Source organism: Hyperolius riggenbachi, chromosome 3, assembly GCF_040937935.1.
Source record: "Hyperolius riggenbachi isolate aHypRig1 chromosome 3, aHypRig1.pri, whole genome shotgun sequence".
Lineage (NCBI taxonomy): Eukaryota > Metazoa > Chordata > Amphibia > Anura > Hyperoliidae > Hyperolius > Hyperolius riggenbachi.
The window spans coordinates 129,558,475-129,584,644 of record NC_090648.1 but is presented as its reverse complement, the minus strand read 5'-3'; the positions used below and the strand labels follow the sequence as shown (position 1 = coordinate 129,584,644).

General features: G+C 43.3%; 1 protein-coding gene across 2 annotated transcripts in view; it reads left to right on the top strand.

Moving 5' to 3' along the window:
• Positions 1 to 26,170, top strand: part of ANXA4 (annexin A4) — a 103,479-nt gene that overhangs the window by 42,967 nt on the left and 34,342 nt on the right. For both annotated transcript variants that reach the window (XM_068274934.1, XM_068274935.1), the window contains exons 2-5: positions 8,371 to 8,424; positions 12,894 to 12,981; positions 14,830 to 14,924; positions 19,641 to 19,754. In XM_068274934.1, the coding sequence (XP_068131035.1) occupies positions 8,416 to 8,424; positions 12,894 to 12,981; positions 14,830 to 14,924; positions 19,641 to 19,754 (306 nt within the window). In that variant the 5' untranslated portion in view covers positions 8,371 to 8,415. The remainder of the gene's footprint in view (positions 1 to 8,370; positions 8,425 to 12,893; positions 12,982 to 14,829; positions 14,925 to 19,640; positions 19,755 to 26,170) is intronic.

Here is a 26,170-nt window from a genome sequence, read left to right as displayed (position 1 = left end):
ATTTCCTGCAAATAATTGGACAATTGCTGACCCTACAGCTTCCAATTTGATCAGTATGTAAGCCGGAAAGCACATTTTCTCTCCATCCATGGCAAACACTCTTTTTTAAATAATCGTTACTGCAGAAAATTGATCTCACCAGTTTGAAAATTATAATTGTTAAATGGAACAAATCTTCTCTTTGTGGGCATGCATACAATATGAATTGCAGAATTTAGCATTTAAAAATAAGACATTGTGTATGGCCAGCATTGACCTGGGTATCAGACAATGACCGCCAGCAGCAATGTAACATGTCCTTGTATGTACACAGTATAGGAGCTCCATCACCATGAAAATGAGGCAACATGGCCATTGTGCTCGTGAGAATATCGCTCAAACAGATCACGCTAATGAAAATGGTCTGTGCCTTTTCCATTGAACCGCAAAACGTAACATGGTGGAAAAGAGCACTTAGCTACTGTGATTGTGTTTTGCAGTGTGAACTAAAAGCCCAATGGCTCAAACTTCTAGCTTTGTTTTGTTGTTTTGCCAGTGTTTGTTTTAACGCTCTCCTATTCACTTGAATGAGAATCATGTCAAAATCGCCATGTTTTTTTCAAAGTCACCGTAAAATAGTTTGCCCAGATTTTGCCGCGTTTGTTGTAATTTTACCGCTGCTAGTGGGTTTTAGCCCAAGCTGAGAGTTTGTTGAGTAGAAAGTGCAGCTATGTGCAGGGCCGGATTTAGGCCAAGGCCCCCTAGGCCATGGCCTAGGGCACCAAAGAAGCAGGGGCACCAAAGCAGCAGGCTAAACTATACTGCAATGCAGGTACTCTGCTGCTAGCTGCCAGTACAGCAGCCACCTTGCTCTCTGTGCACATTTGCATTGTGGCCGGCGGATATAGACTTGGTCAACATAGGAGTCGGAAAGGAAGAGGAAGCTTCTGCACTGGAGACAAGCAGAGAAATGAGTGACACTGATGGCTACTGCGATGTGAAGGCGAGCTGGCTACCTATACTGAAAGGTGCGGGGGTAGGAAAAAGAGCGATTGATGGAGTCATCTGGCTACCTATACTGTAGGGAAAGGGGGGAGAAGTCATCTAGCTACATATATCAAAGGGGAGGGGGAGGGATCATCTGGCTACCTATGCTGGAGGGAAAGGGGGGGGGGAGTCATCTGGCTTCCAATACGGGGGGGGGGGGGTCATAAGGCTACCTATACTAGGGGGGAGGGGTCATCTCGCTACCTATACTGAAGGGGGGCGGCTGGTGACAGTGGCCTAGGGCGGTAAAGAGTACAAATCCGGCCATGGCTATGTGCACAAGCTAGGTTTTTGCTTTTTGTCATTAGTTAATTGTCTGTGATTGTCTTGGGTAGAAATCCAGCATCAGTATAGCCGTTCCACAATGTTAAGAGATCTGTCATGATGGATTAGTAAACAACAAATGAACGCTATTGTCTTTCCCGCTGCGCGGTAACGCTTTTTCATCCGCCGCTCATCATTTCTCCTGTCTGTAAGCCGGGCTGCTCGCCTGTAACCAAGCAATTTGTGAAGCAGTCATTCATGCTTTGCTTGATGATTGTTTCAGCAATCAAGTGACTGCTATTGAGCATGTGTACGAAGCTTAACATGGAAAGCCGCCAGCAGACAAAGGGGGGACAGTCCTACTTTGACCCATATGCAATTCACTTCTCCTGAGTTTTCTCCTAGGTGATATTTTCATACCTTGTCAATAAATTACCTTTGAACCATCAGCAAGAAAGAAAATACTAATAATTTTGACAGTACTTTTTTCACCTACTTTTGGTACTTTTTTCAATTGCAAAGTGCTGGAAAGTTGTGATATATTTTAAAGAGTTGAAAAAATCTCTTCTAGGAGAGAGAACCTGAATTAATAAAAGGCCCAGGTCAGGCCTCAGCAGGACTATATCTAGTAGTAACAATGGGGCCCCCCAGGCAGAAAATACAGGGGCTCCCCTAACAGACACCTCCAAACCACACAGAGGCATGAGGGGCCCATTGTTGCAGCCACATTTCTCCTAAGGGCCCTTGAGATAGCTGCTGCCTCCCCTTCCCAACCAATTTAACTGTGTTCCCTGGGGAGAGTCTTTTTTTAGAGTACTGTCTCACCTGTTCTGGTGGGCGTGCGCCTCTGTCAGTCCATGGCTCTCATCTGTGACATGACACGTGTTCTTACATAATATCACAGGTCATAGAGAAGATGCAGCCAGTGTTGGATGAAGATGGAAGTGCATGGAGCCACAGATTGAATAAGGAACACTACAGGCTCTGGGGAAATTGCCCCCTTTGCCTCTATGGTCAGTGGCATAGCTAAGGAGTTGTGGGCCCTGATGCAAGTTTTAAATTGGGGGGGGGGGGGGGGCCCAAGCACTCTATACGTAACAATTGATACTGTGCACCAAATCCTGCCAATGGCAACTACAGTGTCAGAGGTGCAAGAATGGGATGGGGAACAGTTTAATAATTACCACTATTCAAAGTATCTATAGAAGTGATTATTATGAGTACAGGACTAATAGAGAGCGAATACTGCAGTTGAGGGAGGGCCCTTCTGGGCCCCTCTGGCCCAAGGGCCCCGATGCGGTCGCAGCCTCTGCAACCCCTATTGCTACGCCACTGTCTATGGTAGCATTGGCCATGGGCCTCAGGGAAGCCGACACCATCCATTTTTATTGCCTGACATATGTGGCATTCTGGGAAAAGGGTGCAGAAGAGAAGAGCTGTCACAGGGTTATATATTAAATTCAGTTAGAAAATTATTACCCTCTGTAAGGTGAAATTGTGTCAGGAATGTGTAATCATATATTTTTATTTTTAATCTTTTATTTTCATTATGTTGGAACGTATCCACCCCAACATGTGCTGTACACAGAATGCTGCTAGTGATTCAGTATGAATTAGAATTAACCTTGCTTACTGATTACATGGGTTGGCGTGCTTTTTAGCAATGCCCAGACTAACAGAGTGGTTATGTAGGTGTTGGTGGGAGCTGCATTCAGTGTAGGGAGGTCAGCTGAGATGAACTTTCAGTTAAATATTAGTTCTGACTAGCACCCGCCCCCCCCCCCCCCCCCTTCTATTTTTTGTATATGGTGTACAAAGCATTGTATGTTGCACATAAACCAATTTTGTAGCATTTATATAGGGGGGCAGAGGTAGCGACCACATCGGGGACAGAGGGGCCCCAAGGGGCTCTCACTCAAGCACAATATTAGCTAATTATCATTTCTATAGATGATTGAAGCATTAATAAACTGTTCCCCATCCCCTCCTTGCACCACTGTCAATGTGGAAATCCTTGGCAGGTTTTGGTGCACCATATCAATTATGCATAGAGTGCTTCGGGAGCCCCATGTAAAACTTGCACCGGGGCCCATAGCTCCTTAGCTACGCCACTGCATTTATTATTTTGCATGAATGTCAGATGCAGCTTAGACTGAATGGCAGTCTGTGAACTTTCCAAACTCCACAGCCTATCCCATCATCACCCACAGGAGGTAGTTACAAAGCCTGCATGCAACAAGTTAGAGTAACATGATTGTAAGCCTTCAGGCCAGGTCCTCCTTCTCCTTATGTCTCCTACCTGATCACGCACCTCTGTTATGGCCCATACTCACGGGCTACAATTGTCGCCGCAACACACGGCACGCACGTGTTGCAGCGACAGGTCGCCTGTGAGTATGCGTCGTCGCACGGGCGTGCACCCCGAAATTGTCGTCCGTCGCTGATGTCGCCGGGCGATTGAAAGTTTCAATCGCCTGGCGACAGTAGCCGCAACTCTGCCGCAACTGTCGCTAGTCCGCGTGAGTAGGCGGACTCGCGACAGCAACCCCCATTGAGGTAGACGGAGCTTCCGGCGGGGGGAGGAGGAACGTCTGCGACAGCTTCCGTCGCACCGCTGGTCCCTCTTCCGCGTGTGTACGCGGAGGGACCTGGCGAGGAGCTGTCGCCCACACGCTCACGTGTGCTGGCGACAGGCCACTTTGCTGCCCGTGAGTATGGGCCATTACCGTGCACCCATCCTGTGGATCTGAGTGAACTCTATTTGCCTACTCTCCATGCTCCCCTCCAGTGATTGACTAAGCATTACCTTGTACTCCTACTGTGCTGTGTGATCTGTTTTTCTTGTATTCCTGTATTGTCATATTGCTGTATGTTACCCCTAAATATTGTCTGTAACCTAAACTAATGTCTATTGCTGCATAATATGTTGGTGCTTTATAAATACAATAAATTACGGTAAATAAACATGATCTGTTTCAATGCAATATGTGAACAGGCCCATAGAACAGTTTGGGCAGTGAGTTGACATGCAGTGTTATTCTGCAATACAACTGAGCACTGTGAACTAGGCCTAAGGGGCTAAAAGAGAGGGAAAATCCCTCTTATTAGAAAAGTGGTGCTAAATATAATTTTGCCTTCTTAGAACAGCAGGTATTTGCAGTAATTCAGCTGGAGGCTAGGTTCACAGTGGGACGTTGCGAAGCTAGCGTTTTAACTCTAACGCAGCTTACCGCACTGCAATGAAGTGTATGTGTCATTCACAGTGCGACCTTAGTTTCATTGTAACCGCAGTGCGATACTCCTAAATGCACACGCTACCGGGTACAGGAAAGCATACATTTCACTGACTATGCTTTACTGTACCTAGTTAACACATATATGACGCAGTGTTAATTTGCATTACCACTTTTTTTTTTTTTTTTTTTTTTTTTTGTGCTGCGTTGTAATGTTGCTTTGCAACTTTACATCGTAACGTCCCACTGTGAATGCAGCCTCAAGTGAGAAGTGTGGTTTCCCATGATGCATCACCCCGGAATGTGCAAATCCTCTATTCATGCCCCTGAAAGCCAAACACACATCCACAATACAGAAAGTCTTCCCCATTTTAATAAAGTTTTTATATATGGCCTTCTTTGCCTGACAAATAATTCAAACATAATCCTTTTTTTTCATGTTCCTTATTTGTTTAGGAATAACAGGATGCCCCTGCACCAGACTATATACAATGAGAACAATGCACACCTGACTTATAAATGCAAATGATTGGCTGCACTGTCAGTCCTGTTCCCTGGAGTATTTATTATGTACATTTTACTACATGTACTCTTTGTTGAAGCACACCTGAAGTGAGAGGGATATGGAGGCTGACACATTTTTATGTTCCCTTTTTAAACCATTCCAGTTGCCTGACTATTCTGCTGATCCCATCTCTATGCTGGGAATAGACGGCTCGATTCTGCGTCATTTAGATGGCTTAATAGATCGTTCCCGACATGACCAATCTCTGGCCTGTTTCGCTGCTCGATTCTGCTTTGAGGACAATGCAAAAAGATAAAAACGAGCAGAAGATAAGTGAATCGAGCGGCAAAATTGAGCCGTGTATGCCCAGCATTGGCTATAGACCCCCAACAAGCTTGCTGGAAGTCTGGGGTGGCATTGATGCTATGCCCCTCTGAAGGGGTGTGGTGGTGGTGGGGGGGGGGTTAGATAATTTGGGCACTGGCTATTGCTGGCAGCCGAATTGCCTCCCCCCCCCCCCCCCCCCCTTTTTTTTTCCCCCGCCTAATTTGAGCTCCGGCAATCGGCAGCACCCAAATATGGTCACTGATCACTAATTCACATTACGGCCTTTGACGTTCGTTTCTGAATGCTGGTCGCGCCCATTAACGGTCGAGTTCCCGCTAACCAATTTGATTAGATTAATCAAATCGATTCATTTTTCAGATCAATTCCATCTGATTGGATTGGGTATCAGGTTTATTATGAACCATTAATGTGAATCAAGTCTTTTCAGCGCCTGCACAGCACCACATAGTGCCTGACTTGGGCGCCACCATAGACCGTAATGTTAATTATAGCTATAGTGGTGCAGGGGTGGTTTCTCATTAAATCACTGTCATTTGGGTGTCGGCAATAGCTGGTCCCAGAATTGCGTGTCCAAAGGGACATACTAGATAATGTGTAGGGGAATATATTTGTTATACTCCCATACATTGTGTAGCGCAGGGAGAGCGTCTCTTGGCTCCACCCCCCCCGGCACCCAGCCACCCACGGCTGGAACCATAAGTATGCCCAATAATAGGCACGCCGATCAATTACTGTGGTGATCAGAAACAATCGATCAGCCGTGGGATTGTATAGTTAATGGCCACCTTTAGAATTTTTTTTTCATGTGAAATGGAGCTCTGTACACGCACACACACACTGCGTGACATCACGCCTGCTCCGCTCGTCCCTCTCTTGTGTCCCGCCCCCGCATTGCAACACAGCATGTCATCCGCTACACTGTGTGTGTGTGTGTGCAGCCCAGCGATGTCGCCCAAGGGGATCAGATCCTGGAGGACATCAGTCAAGTGTGTGCACCTTAAAAAGTAATCTAATCAATGGAGAGCTGCAAAGACTTCAGCCTTCAGGTCCATTTTAGACCTCCTTTTTTTTTTTTTTTTTTTTTTTTTTTTCCCTGGGATTAAAGAGAAACTCTGACCAAGAGTTGGACTTTATCCCAATCAGTAGCTGATACCCCCTTTTACGTGAGAAATCTATTCTTTTTCACAAACAGACTATCAGGGGGTGCTGTATGGCTGATATTGTGGTGAAACCTCTCCCACAAAGAAATTCCGAGTACGTACTCTTGCCAGTTTCCTGTCTGTGAACCCTGTTGCATTGTGGGAAATATCTGTTTACAGCTGTTTCCAACTGCCAAAAAAGCAAGCAGCAGCTACATCACCTGCCAACAGTAAAAATGTCACCATGTGATAAATGTCAGAATATAAATCAGGGATTTAAAATATTTTACAATGGGCAAACTCTGACTAAATCATTTATACATAATTATTGTAAAAATGAAGCACTTTTTTTATTACATTATTTTCACTGGAGTTCCTCTTTAAAGGACCGCTATAGCAAAAAAAGTAGGCAGTTAAAATCTGACAGAACCGATCATGGGCCAATCATCTCCTCATTGGGGTTCTCAGGGTTTTCTTTTTCAACAGCACTTACTGAACAGCAGTTTAACTGCCAAAATAGTAAGATGTCAGCCAGCCTCCCTACTCACTTGCACACTATTTTGTCAGTTAGGGCCGGCTTCCATTACAAAGTGATGCGAATGCGGCTATCTAGCCGCATCACTTCCGCCGCCGGTCGCATCACTTCCGCATCTCCAGATGCGGAAGTCAATGCAGGTGATGGGACACGGCTGTGGACGGATGCGGCCGTGCGAGAATCTGTAACATGCTGCAGATTCTTGGATCGCTCCGCACAACATGCACGCAGTGGAAACTCTTCCATCGGCATGCATGTGTTTCAGCATACACGCGGTGCAATGCGGCTATGTAGCAGCATCGCACAGCTCCTAGTGGAAACTGGCCCTTAGACTTTTCAACTGCTGTTCAGGAAATGTTGTTGAAAACAAAGAAAACCCTAAGAATCCCCCATGAGGAAATGGACTGGCCCAAAACCTGTTGGTTCTGTCAGATTTTAACTGCCTACATTTTTTCCTGATAGTGGTCCAACATCAGAAATTGTATTTAAAATTGCGCAAAAGGTGGATCAGCGCAACACCAGGCCGCCTCCGAATGGCCTCCATCAGAGATGCGCTGAGCCCCCCCAGGAACTACAAACGCACCTTGAACCCAAACAGAAGCTCTGCATATACACCAAAAGCATGGCTGTTAAGTGGGAGCAGCTGACCAAAAACGAATTACATTAGTACATAGCAAGGAAATGAGCAGCGCTACTTAAAAACAGACTAGTGCCTACCTGCAAAAGAGTGCAAGCTCCACTTGTGGGGTCGAATACACACCGAGCATACACATGACCTGTGTATTAGCCGCACCCAGGCTATGCATATACATAGGTTAGGATTTAGTTAGTGTTAGGCCCCTCCCATGGAGGATTGACTTCTTCGCAGTGGGAGGGACGAGTACTTAATAGGTTGCATGCAAGCTGTTAATGGAAACCAACATCCTCCTCTAGTGGTAGACAGGTCATGTGTATGCTCAGTGTGTATTCGACCCCACAAGTGGGGCTTGCACTCTTTTGCAGGTAGGCACTAGTCTGTTTTTAAGTAGCACCGCTCATTTCCTTGCTATGTACTAAAGAAATTGTATTTAGATCTCTTTTTTGCTTATTACACATTTGGTCTATTTACTGTGTCGTAAGGACTGAGTTGGAAAAAATGTTTGTTTGTATATGAGGATAGTGTGTTTTTTTTTTTTTTTTTTTTTTAAACTTTGAGGTTGCAACATTTATTTTTTATTATCAATCTTCCATTTACTGTCTGTGTAAAACTAATCAGGCGTTTATATACTGCTCCCTCTAGAAAAGTTATTTTATCTGTTCTTTCTTTGCTTTTTATTGCAGCTGACATCTGCCTGATAATCTGCCGTGTGCCATCAAGAAGATAACATGGCAACTGTAAGTATTAATCTGTGTTAGCTGACAAATCAATATCCTTATCTCAAAGGTTATATAGCGATTATGGGCCGCTTTGTTTCTGAATAACAGGGCTGCCAGTGCAGATCTCTGACTTGAGGCTCATACACACATCAGACCATGGTCTTTCGAAAATGAAAGATCACAGACCAGTTTTACCCCCTTCCATGTAGTATGAGAGCCATACCTACACAGTCTATTCTATGGAGCTGAACTCCCCATCAGAAAAAAAACTTTTCAAGATGCTGTACAGACACAAAAGATCAGTAGCTGCAAAAGATCTGTTCCTGCCAAAAATCCAACCCTGCAAATTGCAATGATAGTCTATGAGATCTGCAGATCATCATACACACATGATTTAACTGACAGATCTGCAGATCTGAAAATCCAACCTGGTGGATCTGATCTGCAGATGAATGTCAGTTAAATCATGTGTGTACGATGATCTGCAGTTCTCATAGACTATCATTGCAATTTGCAGGGTTGGATTTTTGGCAGGAACAGATCTTCTGCAGCTACAGATCTTTTGTGTCTGTACAGCATCTGTGTGTGCAGCATCTTGCAAAGTTTTTTTTCTGATGGGGAGTTCAGCTCCATAGAATAGACTGTGTAGAGTATGGCTCTCATACTACATGGAAGGGGGTAAAACAGATCTGTGATCTTTCATTTTCAAAAGACTATGGTCTGATGTGTGTATGAGCCTCTGGTCATATACCAATAATCAGTTCACTTTCATTTGAGTGAGAAATGTCTGGGATGCCTCAAATAGTACACCTTTTTCAATATAAATGGCCAGCACACTGTTAAAGTGGACCTGAACTCTTGCCTAGGGCAGAAGGAAAACCCAGACCTGCACCCTGTATGTCTTTAGAGAGTTTAGCCTGTCTAATCCCTTCTCATCTGGGACTAATCAATGCAATTTGATCTCTCAGATGTCAGCTGCAGGGCTGTGGAGTCGGCCCAAATATCATCCGACTCCTCAGTTTATTGAAACCAACGACTCTGACTCCAGGTACCCAAATTACTCAGACTCCACAGCCCTGGTCAGCTGACTACCTTGGCAGAGCAGCTAATTTGTAAACACAGGATGTTAGCAATCTCTGCTTCTGTGAAAGCAGGAAGTAGAGACAATGCAAATTTATTACAGAATTTGTATCAGCTTTAACAAAGAAATGCTTTTCTTTAAAAGTTATAATGCTGTTGCTTATCTTTTAGAGCAGAGAGAAAGTTTGTATGTGTAGTACAAATTACTAGAACATTAGTTGCAAATAAAATTAGTCTCATATTTTTATTTTCAGATATTTATTATCCACTTTAGGATCCCTGGTACGCATATCTATGCCCTGTATACTTAACCTGTGGATCAGGGGAGTAGATCTGCGTACTGTTACCTTACCACCGCATTCACGATCCCCACACTGTTTTTGTTCGATTCATCGTCGCAGTCCTCTCCATCTGTGATCGGGATATGAGAATTTGCTATTCACAATGGGACGTTGCGGTATTAATGTGACGTTAAAGTCGCAACGTGTCTGCATTAAGAGTGAGTTACCACAACGCTACATTTTTAACGCGACTTTAATGGCTCATAGGATTAGCATTGCAGTGCGGTAAGCTGCGTTATAAGACTTTATAACGCGTGACCACAACGTCCCACTGTGACTGCGACTTTAATGTAAATTGTGAAAAGAAGAAACTATTTTCACAAGTGTTGCGGCATAAAAAAAAAACAAAAAAAAAAAAACAGCAGAAAATGCAAATCTGAAACTTTCCTATGAAGAGGGGAGGCCCTGGATCCTTTTGTTTCTTCCCTGTCCCCTTATTCTGGCCAGCATTCAGGGGGTTGCTGCTGCTTGTTGGAGAGTCGCGGAAGGACGGCGCAAGCACAGGATGACTGTTGGGCTGCAAGAAGACTCAGGCAAGGTTAAACTGCTTTTAAAGGAACTAAATGAACATAAATATTATCATTATTGATTTATTAAGCGCCAACATATTCTGTGATGCCAAACAGAAACAAACATCCGGTACAAAATAAAGCCGACAATGGTATACACCAAAATACAGAGTTGGTACAAAATACACAATCTGTACAAAATACCAGAATTGGTAATTACTGTGACAAAATATGGCAGCTTCCATATCCCTCTCACTTCAGTTGTCCCTATGAGGATCCGTTCAATCCTAATAGCTGCTTCTCACCTCATGTTGTATTGGAAAATATTTATTTAGTTTGTGCAGTTTAATGCTGTGGTGTTGTTGCTATACAAGTGGCATTGTAACAGAGGCGCTGAGTGTGGTAATGTATACCTCAGAGACCTGTGATTGGCTTCCTGTCCCAGATGGAATGTTGTATTATGGTGTGCTCTGCATCATGCAGCAGGAGGGAATGTGCAGCCAGGCGCCTGAGGGATTTCACGTTAGGCTGCACTAATGTCAGCTGCCTCTGCTTCACAGTAGAGATACTGAAAGCAATACAAACATGTAAATTGGAGAGTGTTAACCTGCCACTCTCTCCAGCTGCTGAATAATGCAAGGCATGCTGCTGGTACAAGTAGTCCTCCTTCCAATTTTACAGCAAATTGTTTAAAGAAGAGTTAACCTCGTAAGCAGTATTCCTGACACACTGTCAGGCATACCACTCAAGAGGTTTTGCTGGCCTCAGGAGTCCCCCACCCCCCCTCCCCATATAAAACTATTAGGTTCTGTCTGCATAAGGTGTTAGCTAGCACTAGGCTAGCTAGTATAAGTGTCCACAACCCCCCGATTCCCCCGATCCAGCCGTTTAACACTTTACCCAGCCTGGTTCCAGCGATTGCCACAGCCTCCCCGCACAGCTCTGGTCTCTCTATGGGGAGGATCGGGACAGCGCATGACATCGGTGACGTCATGTACGATGCTCCTCATAGAGAAGACTGGAGCTGTGCGGGGAGGCTGCGCCGGGGGGGAAGGGGGGGGGGGGTTGTGGACACTTACACTAGCTAATCTAGTGCTAGCTAATACCTTTTATGCAGCCATATAACCTAATCGTTTTATACTGGGGGACTCAGGCTGGCAAAACCGCCTGAGCGGCGTAACGCTCAGATTAGAGCCTATTTCCACTACACGCAGATTCTGGATGCAGAAAACTGACTCCAATGAATGCCTATGGAAAATCTGCATCAGAAAAATCGTGTGTAGTGGGAACAGGCCCATAGGCATTCATTGAAGTCAGTTTTTCTGCATCCAGAATCTGCATGTAATGGAAAAAGGCCCTTGCACACCTAAAGTGAGGGATATGGAGGCTGACATATTTCCTTTTAATCAATGCAAATTGCCTGGCTGTCTGCTGAACCTCTAATGCCGGGAATACATGGTGTGTTTCCGCGGCTCGATCGAGTCATTAGATGTCTTGATTGATTGATTTCCTATCACCCGCCGGATCGATTCCACGCTCGATACCGCGGGTGGGACAATAGAAAAAGATAAGGAAAACGAGCAGCAGATAAGATAATCGCCCGCTGGGACAAGCGGGAATCGATGCGACGGCATAATCGAGCTGCGGAAACGTCCCGAGTATTCCCGGCATTAGATCTCTTTTCTGCCTCTCAAACTTTCACAACTGTCTGCTGCTGCCTGGTAACTGCTCACTGCTGCCTGGTAACTGCTTGCTGAGCACACAGTTCAACTGTCCGTGGAAAAGAGGCCTAACACTTTTAGTCATTGGCTAGGAACAAGCATACAGATCAGATGTTTCTGACTAGATTAGCTGCATGCTTGTTTCAGGTGTGTGGCAGCCTCCATATGTCTCGCCTGGGGTGTCTTTTAATGAAATGGTACCAACGTTCTTTGAAGGATCTGTCCTGTGTTCACTACAGATAGGGGTTGTAAGCGGTGACCAATGACCAGCTTTTCCCCCCCCTCCCCTGTGAGCGGTTCCTTATAACCTTTAGGCCTGGAACCCACTGAAATCCGCAAACGCAAAACGCAATCGCTAGCGTTTTGGCTGAGCGGTTTGCAAGCGGATTCATGCGCGTTTTCGGTCGCGTTTTGCAACAGTGTATTTTTTTGCTCAGCGGTTGTGTAGCGTTTTGCGTTTTTATCCTGATTGGTCCTGTGAATTATTTTTAATTTTGTTACAGTGTGCTGAACCGCAAAACGCTAGCAAAACCGCTCAGTTTAGGTTTTGCTGAGCGTTTCTGCTAGCGTTTCAATACTTTACATTGAAGCGCTAACGCTCCCAAAATGCTGCAGGTCCTGCGTTTGCGTTTCTGGGAAACGCAAACGCTCCTGTGGAAGTTGCCCCATTCATTAACATCAGCTGAGCGTTTTGGCAAAACGCTAGCGTATCGCAGCGCTGCCAAAATGCTCAAAAAAACGCTCTTGTGGGTTCCAGCCCTTAGAGAAGTTCAAAGAAATCTTTAATACTCCCTAAACTCTCATTGTCTGAACTTGATTTTTTTTTTTCTCCCTAGATTGGAACTAAAGGAACTATCAAGCCATACGCCAACTTCAATGCAGCTGATGATGTCCAGAAGTTGCGGAATGCAATGAAGGGGGCGGGTGAGTGTCTGAGTGGTCTGCAGCGCGTGGCTACTAGGGATGATCAGTGAGATGCAAATTGTTCTGAAATAATGCAAATTTGTGTGCAGTTTGAAAAATGGAACAATCCAATTTAAAGAGACACTGAAGCGAAAATTATGATTTGTATGTGTAGTACAGCTAAGAAATAAAACATTAAGATCAGATACATCAGTCTAATTGTTTCCAGTACAGGAAGAGTTGAGAAACTCCAGTTGTTATCTCTATGCAAAAAACCTATTAAGCTCTCTGACTAAGTTAGTCGTGGAGAGGGCTGTTATCTGACTTTTATTATCTCAACTGTAAGTGAACTGTTTACTTTTTCTCTGCTAGAGGAGGGGTCATTACTTCACAGACTGCTCTGAAAGACTCATTTTGAATGCTGAGTATTGTGTAATCTGCACATATTATAGAATGATGCAATGTTAGAAAAAACACTATATACCCGAAGATAAAAGTATGAGAATATTTTCTTTGCTGCTAATCTTCTAGTAATTATTCATAGTACACAACCAATTCATTATATCATATTATTTTTTCGCTTCAGTGTCTCTTTAAACCCAGGTTTAAATTGATTGGTCCATTTTCGAAATGCATATATTTGCATCAACTCAGAATAATATGCATATCGTTGATTATCCCTAGTGGCTACAGACATTTTCCAAATGCTGGAGGTGATGAGTGATATGCAGTGAATAACTCCTGAAAGTTACTTTGCTGATGCAGACACGCGGGTCCATACACCTGTGTCAGAATAGTGATCAGGGCACTATGTTACGTTATTCACTCCATTCCAGCAAAAACATGATGGGAATCCAAGAAGCTTTTTTTGTGTGGTTTGCATTTGTTAAAGCGGTACAAAACCACCTCTCTGCTCTCATATCCAGTGTCAGTTCAGGGTATAGAAATACACTGATATAGCATCATTCCTGCCATTCAAGTCATGACTCTGTATAATAATCACCCTCCCACATCAGATAGTCAGCAGACTATGGCTCTTTGGTTTGCCGTTTACCATTCAGCAGCTGCAGGAAGCCGGTATCTGCCCTAATGCAGGAAGGAACAGCTAGTTATGGAATAAAGGGGTAAGAAGTGCCCAGGTGTATACAAAATGAAGTTAAAAATAGCTAAAATGGAATGAAAGGGAGGCGGATTACCTCAATAATGACTTTTCATATAAAAATGGAATTTATCATGCTTTGGCAATGTTTCGTGGGTCTGAGCCCACTTCCTCAGGCCAGTTTGTAGTGCCAAACTAGAAAAATAGCCAAGCAAAACCACCTCCCCTTTTCATTCAATTTTAGTTGTTTTTAACTTATTTCATATACACCTGGGCACCTCTTACCTCTCTGCTTCTCACCCTCTTTGGTTTCTTGTCCCACTTGGCTCAGCTGCAATAAGTACCAGTTGTTCCATAAGCGAGCAACCGTAACCACCATATACTGGACACCCGAGTAAGTCAGGGTTGTGAATCACCACCTGCTTGTGGTTGGTAGCTAAATGCATTGTGAAATCTTTTCACAATGCATTGCTATGGATCAACTGATTAGTTAAAACGCATTTGTTTTTCAACGTTCAGTGTGAGAAAGGCCTAATAGGTCCTGTGATGTCGCCTCACATTTTATCTAGGGCTGCTGTGTGAGGTGTACAGTTTGGAGGACTTTGTACTTTTCTACATGAGGCTGCCTGTAGCTTCCATGTGTGGAAATTAAACCACTTAAGCTGACCAGCCAAAATGTATAAAGCAGAGGAAGTCCTTTGCACCGCTATATCTCTGAACAAAGCTGCTCCTTGCAAAAATGAAAACTCCTCCCTCTGTCTACTCTTCAGGCACTAACGAAGACGCCGTCATTGATGTGATTGCCAACCGAAGCCTTGCCCAGCGCCAGGAAATTAAAAGTGCTTACAAGCTGAGCGTAGGAAAGGTAAGATTTCAGCAGGCCAGCTGTGCTGGTGTTTTTGGCTTATAAAATGGCTTCACTAGTTCTGGTATAATCTGAATGTTCTGAGCATTGTGAGCAAGCCAATGAGGTGTATGGAAAATACAACTCCACCTTCATTAAAAATGTACACTGCATGTCACTCACTGATGTGCACACACAACTATTTTTAAAATGACCTTTCTGGTTCTGTCTGTAGCCGTATATATTGTGAAATATGAAACTAAAAAGTGGATTGCTAAGGAAACCTAACTTATTACTGATTTATAAAGTGTCCACATATTCTGCGGCACTGACTGCTCCAGTTTTCATTTTTTGCATTCCAATTTTCCTGTGCATTGAGGGTTTTATTCATTCAGCATTACCTGCTAGGATCTAGATATAATTGATTATGTCAAATATCAGTCCACATCCCATTTGGAACCACAACTAATTCTCCTCTGTGTCCTTAAAGACCCAAAGCTACGGAAAGAATTGTGCAGATTTGGAATATGTCAAAGGAGGGGTTGTACCCCCAAAAAATCCTTAAAATAGTGCCCCAAATATAGAAGTAGCTTCCCCCTTTCTACAGTAGGTTCCCATATGGCGTAGGTATTGCACGAGTTGGGTGATCCAAATCACAGCTCACCCTGCTTGTTGCAACTTGAAGGGAGATGTAATTCGAGGTCCTGCATTACCCTTACGTGCCCCATGCAGTATAACATTGTTGCTATGGAGTGCCTGGTTTCGGCGCCTGGCGGTGAACTCCCCTAATTTTTAACTGTGCAGTGTCAAGAGGCTTGTGGGAATTTTTGTTTTGTTTTTGCTACAGCAACAATTTTAACAAAACTTATCTCAAAATGCAAAAAAAATTTAACCAAAGCTAAGTCGTCAAAAAAAAAAAAAAAAAGTCCCTTTTGGCATCACAAAGAAACTGTAAAAATGTAAACCAGCAGAAATATTGCGTTATTTCAGATCACATTTCTCTTAAATCTTAAATGATTGCTAAACAGGATAGGTAAGCCAAATAAATGTCTTATTGGATGACTTATATTAATTTTTTTTTCAGTAAATATGGAGTGTCATCGCACTTTAAAGTTTTTGCTGTGCATATAAATGGCCTGGAGAGAATATTTGGGGCCATTTCTGAAGGTGGCGATCAGCAGAAAAATTCTGTATTTCTACAGAAATGATGTCCCCTTTTCTGGAGGTCAGCTGATGTTCACGAACGTGGTGAGCAGCAGGAATGATTACCACCTTCATAAGGCTCCCTGATCACCACTTTTGCTGATAAGGGGGCCCTGGAGAAATTGCCCAGGTTGCCCCTATGGTGGTGGCACCAGCCCTGCCTGCACGGCACGAACATGGGCGATACAGCACTGACGTAGTACAGTGTGTGGCCTCACACAAGTCTGTGGTAACTTACTGTATATACTAGAATACAAGTCAACATCGTGTGTGTGTATATAAGTCGACTCCCATATTTGACCCTCTTAAGCTGGAATTTTTTATTGACTCAAGTATAAGTCTACCCAGCAAAGTTAATAGCTGCACTTGGTGCCCAGGAGGGATTAATGACTGCACTGCATACAGTACTGCAGCCATTAACCACTCATGTCGCTTAAAGAGAAACTCCAACCAAGAATTGAACTTTATCCCAATTAGTAGCTGATATCCCCTTTTACATGAGAAATAGAATGATTTTCACAAACAGACCATCAGGGGGCGCTGTGTGACTAATTTTGTGCTGAAACCCCTCCCACAAGAGGCTCTGAATACCACGGTACTCTGGGCAAACTGCCACAATGTAACAATGTTCACAGACAGGAAATGGCTGTTTAAAGCTGTCTGTAACAGCCAGAGCAGCTAGAAACAGCTACATAACTTGCCCACAGTAACAATGTCACCATGTAATACATGTCAGAATGTGAATCTGGGAGAGGAAAGATTTTACAATGAGCAAACACTGACTAAATCATTTATACATAATTATTGTAAAAATGAAGCACTTTTTTTTATTTATTTTCACTGGAGTTCCTCTTTAAGTGCAGCCATTAACTAATCCAATAACCCCAAAGTGCAGCAATTATTCACTCCCCTTCCTGCAGCCCAGTATTCCCCCCCCCCCCCCCCCCTGCCTTTTCCTTGTTAATTGTTGTGGCCAGGACTTTCAGACCTGTGTTTTCTTGGCATTTCCTTTATCAAAAAGTGTTGCTTAATGGCCCATACTCACAGGCTACAATTGTCGCCGCAACACGCGGCGCGCGCGTGTTGCGGCGACAGGTCGCCCGTGAGTATGCGGCGTTGCACGGGCGCGCACCCCGAACCGTCGCTCGTCGCTGATGTCGCCAGGCGATTGACCCGGTCAATCGCCTGGCGGAAGTTGCTGCCGCAACTCCGCCGCAACTGTTGCTAGTCCGCGTGAGTATGCGGACTAGCGACAGCAACCTTCATAAAGAATATGGCGCTTCCGGCGGGGGGGGGGGGGGGAGGAGGAACGTCGGCGACAGCTTCCGTTGCACCGCTGGTCCCTCTTCCGCGTGTGTACGCGGAGGGACCTGGTGACGAGCTGTCGCCGGCCTGTCGCGCACGTGCTGGCGACAGGCCAAAAAAGTTGCCCGTGAGTATGGGCCATAACACTGGGTGAATTGCTGCAAATGGGAATGTCACTTAGTACACACATTGCTTAGTGTTGCCCGTGACTTGTGTATAAGTCGTCCCCTATATGTTTATGAAGTGAATCAGATCTTCATTTCTAGACTTCTACTCGAGTATATATGGTAGTTTCTTTTCTCTTCCGCTAAACATCACTGGGAGGTGAGGCTACACACTCCTTTATGGCAATATATACAGTAGTTATTAGAAGCATTTGTAATACTGAAATCAGAATAACTGATGTAAAAAATGTGTAATCTGAATAACTTTTCATATTCTGCTGTGAGCTGTTGTAGATGCATTTAAACTTCGCTGCAATGCTCTAGTTTGGATTCAGTAAGAAACCCCTCCAGCTACAAACTAGAGTTCAGCTAGAAACCCTTTAGATATCTTACTTCAGCAGAGGTCCAGTGAGAGCTGACATGTGCCTCTATGGAAGTAGATATCTTACTTCAGCAGAGGTCCAGTGAGAGCTGACATGTGCCTCTATGGAAGTGGCCCCATTATCTGGTGTAACTCTAGATTTCAGGAAATAATTGCTATGGAGGCTTCACCTAGTCTTGTCATCTTCCAGTTTCGGGTCGTGATCCTTTCTGTCAGAAAACGCTTCAGCTCTTATACATTGCTCCTTCACTGTGGGCAGGTCTCCTTGTGGTGTCTAAAATTAGCGGAGGGCAAGTGTGATGTTCAGTTGCTGAGGAGCTAGACTGAGGCTGGCAGGTAATGCCAACGCATCAAGACTGAGGGACATTTCAATGCATCTTATTGTGTTTGCATAACACTTCTGACAGTCACTTACTTGGCATGTCTTTTGCCTTGATTGCGAAGGTAAGCTGTGTGTAAAGTTTCTTATACATGCACAGCCCATCTGTTTTGGAAGGAATTTAGGAGATTGTAGAATTTTAGCATGAATATGAATATGGGAAGATGATGATAAAGATATTTATTTCGCAGCACACTGCTTTTCTTTAAACAGACACTTGGCTTAGAGGAAATGTAATTTCTTTTTCTTTGTTCGTAAGAAACCAATGACCCACCCCCCTCATATAATAACAAAAAAAATGTATATGTATAATTTTATTTTCATCTCTGATCCGCTTTAAGACTGCCTCTTTCTCCAAGTAATTGCCAGAGTGTTTTTCCCTGTAGGTCGGAGTTCCTGGTCACTCCTGTTACCTGATTTCCTGATCCTTGTAACCTGTTTGGGGAACAAAGATAGGGACACCAAGAGCCAAATATAGTGTAGAATGTTATGGTAATATGGGATGAAATTGGTAGAGTACATACAAATATACTCACAAAACAGGGTTAACTCAAAGCAAACCACTGTAGTAGCAGGTGGGGAGATTAGACCTGACCCCACTCAGGATTAAGAAGTGGCTCTCCGTAGATTAGGAAAAAAGGGGATGACACCCCTCCACCAAGGGTGGACTTAGAACAATGTAACAGGGATACAGAGGCGCCAGAAGATTAAAAATGTCTAAAGTTTAAAATTTGTGAAGGCAGTGGTGGACTTGCCTCCTCAGACACAAGCTATGCCAACAAAGTTTATCAGAACAAATTTATTTACATACTCCAAGGGAAAATACAACACGTTTCGCAGGTGTGACCCTGCTTCATCAGGCAATCGGTAGGAGTAGGTACAGTGCAGGTCAGTAGCTAGGCCAAGCACCCAGAATTCGGATCTTGGCTCTTCCGGTTCAGTAAGCCAGGAGCTGTTAAGTAAGCAGGCCTTGGCCAAGACTCCCTAACACTGCTACTGCCTATGGAATGCATCCTTGTAGCTGCAGCTCTGGAGCTTTTGAGTGCACCAGGAGCAAAGCATGAAGCAAATGTTTTGGGTTTGAGTGTATTGATCAACAAGGAGGTTTGGGATATAAAAGTGTACAATCTCTTTAACTTTTGACTTTGAAAGCTTTATGTAACCATTGATTCTCTTCATGTGCAGTTCTCGTGGAAGGCAATGTCTTGTTATGTGGGTGGTTTTTTTTTTTTTTTTTTGTTAAAACTTAGCCTAGGATGAAGATATTGCTTTATTGTACTCCTTTCTCCATCCTTCTCATTTAGGACCTGGAGGATGACTTGAGGTCTGAGCTGACGGGAAACTTTGAGAATGTAATCATTGGGCTAATAACTCCAGCAACTCAGTATGATGTGGAAGAGCTGAAGAAGGCCATGAAGGTAACTGATAAGACTCAATCTTCTGAACAAGGCTAAAGCATGTGCTAAAGAAATGGGAATATAAGGAGCCAGGGCAGATCTATTGTTTAAAGTCAACACTTGACATATTTAAATATCCAATATTATAGCTTATAAAGTCAGTATGTTTATTGATCTGCGATTCAAATTGGCCTCTGCTGTTCAATAAATCAATGTACTTGTATTGTTTTCAGATGCTGGACTATCACTGCCAGCAATAACTCTTCACGAGTATGTCTAATACTCGTGTCACTGTACCAATGGGTATACTGACGTGCCAGGATCAGCCCCTGGAGTCACAGGGAATAGTCAATAAACATCCAGGATACGCACCCTCTCAAATCTCCTCCTTTTATTTGCAAATTCATCAGCGAAAATCCACTAAAACGCAACAGAAAAAGTGTACCGGGTCTGCAAGGTGATGCACGGTGTTCCGAACTGAGTTCTTTCTTGAACCACCACAAACACTGGATTTTCATGGATGCTTTAAAACTTGCGAATAAAGAAGATTTAAGTGGGTGCGGATCTTGGATTTTTTTTTTTTTTTTTTTTTTTTCCGATGAGATCTAGACAGAAATAAAAAGTAATTGAACAATTTACAACAAGAGGAACACTGCAGAAGCAGTGGTAACTATTTCAAAAGTTTTTATTTTGGTTTTTTAAATGAGACCACACTGTAGTTGTTGGCTATTGCAAACTAAGCTGGTTTTGGAGGTGACATTCCAGTAAATACAAATGGGGCTAAAATCAATGTAAATATACTGCTTTTATCCATCAGAATTCAATTTTATAGCCCCACTCCATGCACAAATGTTTGTTTTCTAGATCCCTGTACCTGGATAAGGTTGGGCATTGGTAAAGGGAGGGTTCTGTGTGAGAGTAGGGTTGGGTTAGGTCATAGTAAAAGATCCGTAATCGTTACAGATATTTTACTGTTGTAATTCAGTAGAATTTCTGGAATTTTACTGATACTCTTCCAGCACCTATCTCTGGTGCCCTTTTTTTTTCACCAGGTAGCTTTTTCTTTATTATTAATAATAGTATTATTAGGCCTAAGGCCCGTTTAAAAACGGACGCTAGGCTCTTGCCGCATAAGCCACTCGGCCGCCCCAGCCCCCCCCCTCCCCTCTCCTCCTGTCCTAACGGCTGCACATACGCAGTAGCCAAAACACACGGACAGAGACAGGAGGATGATGCAGGGACACATGGGGTTTTATTATATAGGATTATTATTATTATTATTATTATTATATCACTGAGATGGGTAAAGGGTAACTTTTATGTACAAAATGATACCCCTCAACTCAATAAGGTGTAACTGATCATTCTCCTTTGCTTACCAAGATTAGTTGGCTTTCTAGTTGAAATCATTTTGATTGGTTCAGCATAAGACTTGCTCTTCCTTGAGCACTTGTGCTTGGTAGTGCAACTGAAAGCAAACCATTGTGCGTAGCAAAGCACTGTCAGATCTTGGGAATAAAGTTTTATTCAGGCATGTGAAGAGATGAATACTCACAAAAAAAATTAAAAACGTCCTCAATCCTCCGCAGGAAAGTCTATACTTAGTAAGTGTAAATTATTATTATTATTATTTTTTTTTTTCCCTTTACTATTTGCTGTCTTCTGTTCCATGTTTGGCCATATTTAGCCACTCTATTGGACAGCAGTCAGGCACCCAGTGCCTGGGCCTTTGTGGCCTCTCCAGAAATCCAGCCCTGCTTGTATGGGAGGGTTGCAAGAAAAGGCACTCCTTCTCAAAAAAGGCCACATTAAGGCCTAGTGCACACCAGAGCGGTTCGGCTGCGGTTTGCGATCCGCTTGCGGGTGCGGATACGCTTGGGTAATGTATTTCAATGGGCTGGTGCACACCAGAGCGGGAGGCGTTATGCAGAAACGCATACTTCCGGGCTGCTGCAGATTTTGGATTGCGGAGGCGTTTCTGCCTCAATGTTAAGTATAGGAAAAACGCAAACCGCTCTGAAAAACTGCACTTCAGAGCGGTTTGCCAGGCGTTTTTGTTACAGTAGCTGTTCAGTAACAACTTTACTGTAACAATACATGAAATCTACTACACCAAAAACGCTTCACAAAACCGCAAAATGCTAGCTGAAACGCTACAGAAAAAGAAAAAAGCGTTTCAAAATCTGCTAGCATTTTGCGGATCTGCTAGCGGTTTTTGGTGTGCACCAGGCCTAAGTTTGTTAAACCTTGCTAAATGCACCATGAAGATTCTTAAAGAGGAACTGTAGTGAAAATAATGTGGAAAATAAAATTGCTTTTTTTTTTTTTTTTTTTTTTTTTTTTTTTTTTTCCTTATACAATATCAATTTATGGATTTTTTTTTTTCTGTGCTCATTGGGATATCACTGGTGGTGACATCTTCAGTTCTGCCAAGTGGTCTGTACGAGATGTTCATTTTCTGAGAGTTCTGTGCACAGAGGGAGATATTGCTTACTTGGCAGTTGGAAAAAGCTGTTATTTCAATGAGGTTCACAAACCGCAAACTGATAAATGTCCTCATAATCATCATGGCTTCTTGTGTCAGGACTGTAGTCATGACATCACACTGTGGGAGGAGTTTCACCACATTATCAGCCATACAGATGCTCCTGATCTGTTTGAGGAAAGGTAAAGATTTCAGTTGGGAAAGTGGGTATCCGCTACTGATAGGGATGAAGTGCAATCCTTAGTTACACAGTTCCTCTTTATGTATGAGGACTTTCACCCGGCCGGGATCAGGACTTGCTCCCTTGAGTGACAATGGGTTGCCGGAGCTGTGTAGATGTGTTGCTAGCCTCCAACCATTTAAAAAAGCTTTATGGAGTTTATTGCAGTTCGTGTCCCCATTGGAGAGGTGAGCTCACGTGCATCATGTGGACTGTGATTAGGAGAGTGAGGGAATTCTTCTGACATAAACACAGATAGAAGTAGTCTGGTTTAGCTGTAATTTCATTCCAGTTAATTGAAAGAAAGAGAAGGCCCAGGTACAATTTTAATAGCAATTCACTCCAGAGATGTGAAGTGCCTGGAAGAATGCATGCACCAGGCACAGTGATGTCGCATAAATGGGAATTTGGCTCTCTATACACTAGAAGCCATGATGATTATGAGGACACATTTATTTATCAGCAATTAAATACAGCTTTTCAATAGAAATTATGCAGCTGCTCACAGCAACCAAATGGATTCAAAATTACATTTTTTCAGGCTATTATCTGAATACAAAAGTCTGTTTTCTTCCCCTTTTTTTTTTTTTTTTTTTTTTTTTTTTCTATTCGTATAATAAAAGCATTATTTTGTGTGTCCTGAACTGATCTCATCAAGGAAGCACTTCAGCAAATGAGCTGCATCTTCTACCTCTGTGTGGCTGACAAGTAATTACATCCAGGCTGCTTATAATGCATGCTGTGCAAACCCCAGCAGGAGTCATTGCCACACTGCGCTAAAGGGAGATTCCACTTTCTGATGAAATGGCCATAAAAGCAGATCCATGCTGCATTTTTTTTTTTTTTTTTTTTTTTTAAACTGTCTTTCCATTTCAGTCTGCACCCAACTGAGAATTTTCAAAGCAGACAGCTCAGATTGCTTCTCTTTGCAACCTCTGCAACCGCACTCTGCTTGATTCTATTTGGGGAACTGTTGCCATGAGACTCTTATTTACAATTGAGGCAATTAATGAAAGTATGACATCTTTTGATCTATATAGCGATCGAATGTAGAACGGACCTGTCCAGTTTTGTGTGAGATCTATCCAGTGGGGTAGTAGTGGTAAGGGGCACTGGCAGCAGCAGTATTGCACGGCTGACACATCCCATAACTCTGTACTACATCATCAGTATAAAGCTAGCAGCTGCAGCAGTCAAATAATTAGACATGATTTCTGCTGAATTCTGTGCCAGGTCAAAGGGAAAATGGCACCTTCGCTGAAAAGGCCAGACATTAGTTTGTGTGTTTTTGCCTGTGTTGGTTTTTTTTCAGAAGAAACTGACGAATCCCAAATTTCCTTGAATCCAAAAGTCTCAAATCTTTTGAATCTCTCAAATCTTGTACAAGAGAATTGTATGATGCGTGTAGGACTAGTACTTAGACTTATGCTGCATATACATTTGAGATACAAGTCTTTGGAAAATGAAAGATCACAGACCAATGTTACCCCAGTCCATGTAGTATGAGAGCCATACCTACACAGTCTATTCTATGGAGCTGCACTCCCCATCAGATAAAATCTTTGCAAGATGCTGCACACACTCAAAAGATCACTATCTGCAAAAGATCTGTTCCTGCAAAAGATCCATTCCTGCAAAATGCATTCATAGTCTATGAGATCTGTAGATCCTCATACACACCTTGCTAAACAGACTTCATCTGCATATCTGGCAATCATCTGCAGATCTGAAAATCCATCCTGGTGGATCTGATCTGCAGATGATTGCCTGTTAACCTTCCTGGCGGTAACCCCTGCAGGGCCGATTTACACTTTTTTTTTTTTTTTTTTTTTTTTTTTTTTGTTGCTGGACGCAGCTAGCACTTTGCTAGCTGCGTCAGCACACCGATCGCCGCCACCCCGCGCTCGATCGCCGCTATCCGTCGCGGCGCGCGGCCCCCCCCCACCCCCAGACCCCGTGCGCTGCCTGGCCAATCAGTGCCAATCTTTGAACGGGATTTCCTGATCGCAGCGGCGATCATGTAGCGAGCCCTGGGCTTGCTACATGATTTTAAAAAAAAAAAAAAAAACTGCTGCGCTGCCTCCTGGCGGAATTTTTTTTTTATACCGCCAGGAGGGTTAAACAAGGTGTGTATGATGATCTGCAGATCTCAGACTATGAATGCATTTTGCAGGAATGGATCTTTTGCAGGAAGAGATCTTTTGCAGATACTGATCTTTTGTGTCTGTACAGCATCTTTGTGTGCAGCATCTTGCAAAGATTTCTGTCTGATGGGGAGTTCAGCTCCATAGAATAGACTGTGTAGAGTATGGCTCTCATACTACATGGAAGGGGGTAAAATTGGTCTGTGATCTTGCCTTTTTCAAAGACTTTCATCTCAAGTGTGTATGCAGCATTAGACTTAGAATAGCATAGTCTAACTACTATTCTTACACACATCACACACTACATGTGTACAGGATTTGAAAGTTTTGTGAATCTATTTGGATTCGAGGAAATTTGGGATTCGTCCCATCTCTATTTTCTTTTTTTAGCATCACTTCTCCCAAATCTTGAAGTAAACAAGGCATTTGAAAACTATATACAAATGAAGTTTAATGGCTCAGTAAATTTAAAGCCCATCTAGACCTATGGAAGTTACCAGGGCTGTGTTGTCAGTCGGAGCAATTTTGGGTGCCTGGAGTCTGGAAAAAATGCACCGACTCAGACTCCAACTCCTAATGAATTTAAACTGTAATTAAAATAGAAAATATGATAAAATGTTCTATTTCTCAGATAATTGTCGTCATAACTAATTTATTTATACAGTAATAGCTGTGTTTAGTCCTCAAAAATGCAATAAACCAATCAAAATTAGTTACTTGTGCTGCTTCAATAAAGCAGTCCCTGTATTTTTAAAGTCAGATATACATATCTGATTGTGACTGTATATCTGATGTGTACACAGGAAATATCTATCTCTCTCTATGCTGTAAGTATAAAACCTGATGTGTAGCCGTGTCACTAATAGAGATGGGCAATTAGATGAAAATAATTCTGCGTTGATGCTGATTTATGCAAATCTATGCACTCCCTTTGCTCATAAAATCAAATAATTTGACATGTTAAAATTTGGTTTGGCTACGAATTAAAGGGTTCCTGAGACGGATGAAAAGAAAAGTGTTATACATACCTGGGGCTTCCTCCATCCCCCTTCAGGCTAATCAGTCCCTCGCTGTCGTTCTCCACCATCTGGATCTTTTGCTACGAGTCCCAGTAATTCAGCCAGCCAGCGCAGTCCACTCCTACAGCCAAGAGCATTCTGCACCTGCACAATAGTGCTGCGCAGATGTAGTACGCTCCCGGTGGCGGAGTGTATGCATGCACACTACGCCAGACTAGCTCAAGTACCTGGACTCAGCAGAAGATCCAGGTGGCGGAGAACAGCAAGAGACTGATTAGCCTGAAGGGGGCTGGAGGAAGCCCCAGGTATGTATAAAACTTTAATTTCATCTGTCTCAGGTTTACTTTGTTACACAGTATTACTATACTCTACATATGCACTCCCCCCAGAGGTGCAGGGAATCCACTGAGAATGTTGTGCACATTGAACACAGAGGTGTTGTTTGTCACCCATAAACCTGGTTCAGATTGTGCATGAAGAATGTGTAATAGAGTAAGAATTGCCTCATTCTCCTGCAGAGTACCTGCACATCATTCTTACATGTACCCACAGTTACATTGCCTGGGGCC